This window comes from Carlito syrichta, unplaced genomic scaffold (assembly GCF_000164805.1).
Source record: "Carlito syrichta isolate Samal-C Ts95f unplaced genomic scaffold, Tarsius_syrichta-2.0.1 Scaffold305319, whole genome shotgun sequence".
In the NCBI taxonomy this organism is placed as follows: domain Eukaryota; kingdom Metazoa; phylum Chordata; class Mammalia; order Primates; family Tarsiidae; genus Carlito; species Carlito syrichta.
This window is the reverse complement of record NW_007249415.1, coordinates 925,145-931,792: the sequence shown is the minus strand read 5'-3', so window position 1 is coordinate 931,792 and position 6,648 is coordinate 925,145. Positions and strand designations below refer to the sequence as shown.

The 6,648-nt window shown below is 57.3% G+C and overlaps 1 protein-coding gene across 2 annotated transcripts in view; it reads right to left on the bottom strand.

Moving 5' to 3' along the window:
• Window positions 1–1,921: 1,921 nt before the first annotated feature.
• COL18A1 (collagen type XVIII alpha 1 chain) overlaps window positions 1,922–6,648 on the bottom strand; it is a 52,548-nt gene continuing 47,821 nt past the window's right edge. For both annotated transcript variants that reach the window (XM_008061574.1, XM_008061575.1), the window contains exons 38-41: window positions 4,529–4,774; window positions 4,111–4,308; window positions 3,284–3,399; window positions 1,922–2,316 (exon numbers count right to left, since the gene is read on the bottom strand). In XM_008061574.1, coding sequence (XP_008059765.1) covers window positions 2,106–2,316; window positions 3,284–3,399; window positions 4,111–4,308; window positions 4,529–4,774 — 771 coding nt within the window. In that variant the 3' untranslated portion in view covers window positions 1,922–2,105. The remainder of the gene's footprint in view (window positions 2,317–3,283; window positions 3,400–4,110; window positions 4,309–4,528; window positions 4,775–6,648) is intronic.

Here is a 6,648-nt window from a genome sequence, read left to right as displayed (position 1 = left end):
GGGGAGCCGCATTGCCTCTTTCTGGGTCCATGGATCTTGCAGGATGGATGAGTGAAGGGGGGTTGGCCTATGCCATGGGCTGGAGTGTGATGCGAAGCCCCCCTCCCAGCGAGAGCCCTCCCAACCAGCATCTGCCCCCCAGGCCTCCCTCTGCTCCTCCTCTCTGCCTGGCTCTGAGGACTGTTTCTGTTGCTCCCAAGCTCCTCACCAGCCACCAGGTCAGAGGTGGCTCAGGATACAGGTTCCCGGGAGCCAGCTAGGTCCTGCTTCAGAGGCAACCATGGCCCCTTTGGGGCACAGTAGCCACACAGAGAACATGGGCGTGGGGTGGGGCCTGGAGTACAGACTCACACAGTCTTGAATAGCCTGTGAGAACTGCTGGCTGCCAGAGGAGACCCCTGAGAGTATCCACAGACACCTGTGCACACCCATGTATACCTGTGTATGCCTGAGCATGCCTGCTCATGCCCGTGTATGCTCGTGCATGCCTGTGCATACCCATGCATGCCTGTGTATACCTGTCCATACTCATGTATACCCATGCATGCCTATACACTGGTGTACACCCCTGCCCCCTCAGCGGGATCCACCAGCTGGGCAGTTTAGGGACAAAGTACTCCAAGGACTCGTGAGTAATTTCGCCCTTCTGATAGTAAAGGCTACTTGCAGACCAGTGTCAGTGTAAAAGGTCATCTTTATTTGCCTGTTTGAACTGGCCTCACGTCACATGGTTACAGAACCAGCCCTACCAGTTTCATCATAGTCCTGAGGCATGTGTAGGCTACCATGCTGTGGTCAGCCTGGTACTGCATTGGGTACACACCTCCCTCCAGAGGACAACTCGTGCTCTTAGGCAGATGCTGCTGGACTTCTGGGGTGACTGAGGACCTCAGTCACCCTCAGACACCTGCCAGCTCTCCAGGGATACTGATGTGAGCCTTAAAGTTCCCCTCAGTCCCCCACAAGGAGGGCAAGGCTATGGGTTTTCTAGGAAACAGCCAATGACTGCCATCCAGGGCCAGCCCATCCATGTGTTGGTGTCAACAGGCTGTAGCCACATTAGCTGTCCCACGGCTCTACGCCAGCCTGAGTCTTCTCCACGTGGCCTAGTCCAGTGTGGGCTCTTGGCTGGGCAGTGCTGGCCATGAGCCACATCATGGTCAGGGCTCCTGGACCCCTTGCTCCCTGTGCTTCCCTGCAAAGGTCACCCAGGACCCCAGCGATTCTGCCACAGGGGCCTGGGCATGGGATGGATGGGGGCCCTGGATGGAGGCTGCCATGGCCCTAAATCAAGGGTCTCTCAAAACTCCCAGCTTAGGCTTGGGGCAAGCTCATGGCTCACCCGGAAGTCGCCTGGGACAGGAAGCCTGGAGACAGGCCCAACAGGTTAGGGCTAGTCCCAGGCCCCTGTGCACATACCAGGGCCAGGCCAGAGCCTGAGGTCACAGTGAGCACTGAGCTCAGAGATCCAGTCCAGTAGAGGTTGCTATGGAGGACAGTGCCAGGCCTAGAAGGGGCAATGTCCCTCACTCCATGCCATGGGCCATCCTGCTCACTACCTGGACAAGCACAGCCCACTTTCTGCTGCAGGTGCAGCCCTGAGGACAGGAGAGGCCCAGGAAGCCCCATGCTGAGTGTGGCCTTAGCCCCCAGTGCCTTGCCGGCCTGGTCTGGATTCTGTGCACAGAAGGGGTGCCAAGGAGGAAACCAAGTCAGTGCCTGCCGGGGTGAGCTCAGCTTCCCAGAGCAGTAGGTCCTGGAGTTAGCCTCTTGCTGAAACTGAGACATGTCCAATTCAGGCTGAGAGGCTGCACAGGGTACCAGGACAGTGCCAAGGTGGCCCCAGCCCAAGACAGGCCATGCTAGCATTGGGGGACTGGAGGGTAGGGGAGCAGGCGACCATCTCAGCATCAGGCTTCTGTTTTAAACTTTTAAAAAAATACACTCTTTGGTTTCCTTTTATTTCTTGAGGATTACATGAAATGTGAGCTATACAGGACAGTATCCCAGCCAGGCCCTGGGGTGCTGGCCAGGGTGCCCTGCCCGCTAGGGGGCTTCATCTGCCCCCACCTGTCCTCTCTGCTGTCGGCATCCAGGTGGCAGGCCTACTTGGAGGCTATCATGAAGCTGTTCTCGATGCAGAGCACGATGTAGGCATGGTGGCAGCCTACGGCTTTCTGACCCAGGAGCCTGCCTGCCAGCAGCGAGGAGGCCTGGCCCGTGGCTGCAGGGGATTCTGTCCGCCATGTTTCACAGTAGCTCTCAGTCAGCCTACGCCCGCTGGGGTCCGAGCCATGCCACACGCTCTTCTGGGGCCTGCAAGAAGCAGCAGGTCAATCACACCTAGACCTCTTCTCCTTGGGCAGAAGCCACCCCGGGCAGGAAGGGTGGAAGCGAGTGGCCAGCCCTGGGCACTGGAGGGCCACAGAGGGTCCCATGACCTAGAGAGCCACACAGCTTCCCTGCAGGCCGCCTGTCCAAAGCTCTACCTCCCAGATGGTGCCCCACACTGCTGCAGCCAGATATGCGGCAGAAGGCAGAGGTCTAGGATTTGGCCAGCAAAAGGCAGAAGTCCAGGACTCAGCATTCCAAGCTGGGTGGATATGGCCCTCAGTGTCCCTGCCAGGCAGAGGCACCTGGTCTACCATGATAAGACAAAGCCTCCTGCCTGAGGCCCCAGTCCCTGGGCAGCCCTGTGGCCTGGTCCAGCGCTTATGGAGGCAGCTCCATGAGGCTATATGGCCAGGGGTCCAGGCACCTCGAGGAGCACACTTAGGAGACACCAAGGTACCCTTTAAAAGCATGAGTGCTGGGGAGGCAGAGGGACACTGGGTGCAAAGCCTTTTTGAGGGCCACCTGGCCGCTTCGGTCAGTACTCTAAGTGCACACACGATTGGACTCAGAGCTGCCCTCTGCAGTTTATTCTTAGTCAGTGAGTAACTCACGGTGATATTTATGTGGCCAGCTGTAGGTTTGGTGATATTGTCACAGGGGGTTGAGCCCATTTGCCATGGACAGGAGGGGCAGGGTATGTAAGGGTGTTTTTAGAACACTGCTTTTTAAAACATTACTCATGACTAGTTCTCAAAGAGCAGCTTTCATTTTATGGTCTGTTGTGTTTTGTGATTTTAAAGGAACAAGCACATCTAGGGTCAGTCCAAACACTCAGGGAGACACACAGGAAGTCAGGGATGCTGGGTACGTGTCATCCTTCGCTGGGGTCCCCTGGGTTGCTGTGCTATCTGCAATGAGTGGGGACCTACCAGGTGGGGTGGGGACCTACCAGGCAGGGTGCCGCAGGACGTCCTTGCCATCGAAGGAGAAGATGCGGGTCCCGGGCTTCAGCTGGCCCTCGGTGCCTGAGAACAGGGCCTCCCAGCTGGGAAACAGCACCTCATCCTGCAGAGAGAAGACGGGGTGGGGTTTGTCTGCAGTCCCTGGTCACATCCTGCCAGAGAGACGGGCAGTCTCTGCAGACCCCAAGAAGCTACTGGCTGTGGCAGAGGGACCCAAGCCCCTAGAACTGGTCTATCAGAGGGTATGCTGAGTAGCAGGTTGCCTGCTCCCAGCTCAGGACCCTGGGGTTTGTGAATCCTCCACTGTCAGTTCTAGGGAGCACGGGGCACCCAGAAACCATACCAGTTCAGAAAAAGGAGCCACAGAATTAAGCCACAGGAGGCATTGTGACAGGAGCTTCTAGGCTGGGTGGCACTGGAGGCCTGAAGGCTGTGTCCTGACTCCATGCTACAGAACACAGCCATCACCTATGTGGCCAGCAGCATATAGGTGCCCCTGGAAACATCCACATGTGACAAGCACCAGAACCCTGGGAGGCATTGCTGAGGGCATGGACTCAGGGGACTACAGAGGGACTTAAGTACACTCTATGGAGCCACAGGGATGCAGAGACCCTGGTCTGGGTCTTGTGGAGGGTGACCCACCCAGAGCCCACCCTGAAGACTCCAGCTTGCTGATGGTAGCTGTACCATGGCACCCTCCAGAGGCACTCAAGGGAAGCCCCTGCTGGGAAGTCACACCTGAGGCCTGATGGGGGCACTGGAGGACTCCTGTGGGCCATCTGGCAGGCACCCCAGGATAGGCCTGACCCACCTTAAGGTTGACAATGGGCACGGCCCCGCGGTCGGCACGCCGCACAATGCTGTAGAGGTCCTGCAGCCGTGAGGACAGGAAGGCTCGGAAGGTTCCTGCCAGCCCCACGGCCCGCGCCTGCTGGAAGCACTGGAAGTCGGCCCCACGGATTCCACGCATGCCACCTGACAGTGGGCTGTTGAGTGCCACTAGGTGCAGCTGCAGGAAAGGCCGCACAGTGTTAGCTGCATCCTACATCTCCCTCCCCCACTAGCTGGAGCCCCAGAGACTCTGGGCATGTGCCCAAGCCCCATGAGGACAGGTGTGATCCAGGAGGGCAGAATAGGCGGATGCCTGGCAGCTCTACAGAGTCAGGACTTGCCTTCACTGCCTGAGAGCCAAAGAGCTGGGTGGTCCTGAGCCCACCTGGGGCACTCACCACTGGCTGGAAGTCCTGGTGGGTATGGGCGGGGGAGCCCGTGGGACGCACTGGTCGCAGGTGCATGTAGGAGCCGTGGTGTGATACTCCGGGGTAAGGCCGGGGGTCAGGCAGATGAGGGGGGCTGGCCAGGATGTCATCTGCCCGCCAGGGCCTCTCGGTGGAATGAGCGTGTTCCCGCCGGGGGTATGGGTTGCTGTCATGTAGCTGTACCACGGGGGGCTGCAGGGCTGCCACTTCATTGTCCTGAGGGTCAGAAGGCATGGGCTGTGGGGCAGGGCTCCTCCTATCCCATCCTGCACTCCTTGGGCTCTTGGTGGGAGAGGGCTGGACTCTGAGCTGGTGAGCAGGGAGCTGCACCCCTACACCCCAGGTGCTGTGGGAGTATGAAGGCAGGAGCAAGGGAGGAAGCCCTTCAGCCCATGATGCCTAGATGGAAGGTGGCTCTGCTTGGGCACCCCAGCCCCTCTATGCTCAGAAGCCACACTCCTCACTGACCACAGCCCCCTGACCTCCTGCTCATTCCTTGAGGCTGCTCAAACCCAAGGCATTGACACCAGGACAATGACCTTCTCAGCTCCTTGAACCTTTGCTCCCCAGCCCTCTCCACCCCTGCTCTAGACTCCCCTGACTCTGCACCTTCCCCACAACACTGAGCACTGAGCACTAATTCACCTATGTGCTGTCAGTACTGCTGTGCCCCAGGCAACACCAGCTTAGTGTTGTGTGCATGGCTGTGTCCCATGCCTAGAACAGTACCCAATATGCAGGAGGGATTTGCTGAATTAATGAATGAATGGATAAGAGAATAGACTGGGCTGAACCCTGTGGGTAGGTGGTTCATCCAGAGCCCAACCCACGCTACTTAACGTGAGGACTCATTCCTGAGTCATTTAAGGTCATGACATCTACTCAAGGAGGGGCCTACAGTAGTGGAACACTGAACTTGGGAAAACTAAAACAATTCCACTCATCCACCCACTCACCCACCTGTTCACCATCCATCATCCATCCACCCATCCACCACTCACCTGCCCATCCATCCATCCAACCACCCAACCCACCCATCCTTCCATCTGCGCACTTACACGTATGTTCATCATCCATCCACCCACACACTCACCCACTCACCCACCTCTTCACCATTCATCATCCATTCATTCATTCACCACTCACTCACCTGTCCATCCATCCTCCTTCCACCCACCCATCCACTCACCAACTTACACCATTCATCATCCACCCACCACTCACTCACCTGCCCACCCATCCAAATTCATCCATCCACACACGTTCATCCATCATCCATTTACCCACCCACCACTCACTCACCTGTCCATCCACCCACCCACCCACCACTCACCCACCTGTTCACCGTCCATCATCCATTTACCCACCTTCCACTCACTCACCTGTCCATCCATCCATCCACCCACCCACTCACCCACCTGTTCACCGTCCATCATCCATTCACCCACCCACCACTCACTCACCTGTCCGTCCATCCATTCATCCATCCACTCACCCATCCACCCATCTACCACTCACTCATCTGTCCATTCATCCACCCTCCCACTCACCTATCCATCCATCCATCCATCTACCCACCCACTCACCCATCTGTTCACCATCATCCCTTCAGCCACCCACCCACTCACCTGCCTATTCATCCATCCACTCACCTGTGCATCCCCATCCACCGACCAGTTCATCCATCTTCTGTCTGCCTGTCCATCCATCCATCTACCCATCCACATACCCACATGTCCCATCAATCCATCTAACCATCTGCCCACCTACCCACCCATCCCTCTGGAGAGATCTATTCCTGCATCTGTGATTCTGAGTGAAGGAAGAAAAAGATAGATGTGGATTTTGGTCCCAAGGAGATCTACCCCAAAGAGGGCACTGAGCCACAGACACACTAGAGGCACAGGAGTGGCACCCTCTTGAGATAGCCAACTGAGGTGGGGCACCTATTGTGGTCTGCACCCACTTTCCACAGCAGGGGCCAACTGTGAGTCACACTCTTGGCTCCAGAACTCCAGAGAACCAAGTGTTGTTCCAGAAATGGGACTGTGCATGCCCCCGTGTCCTGCTCATCCACCCAAATCTCTAAC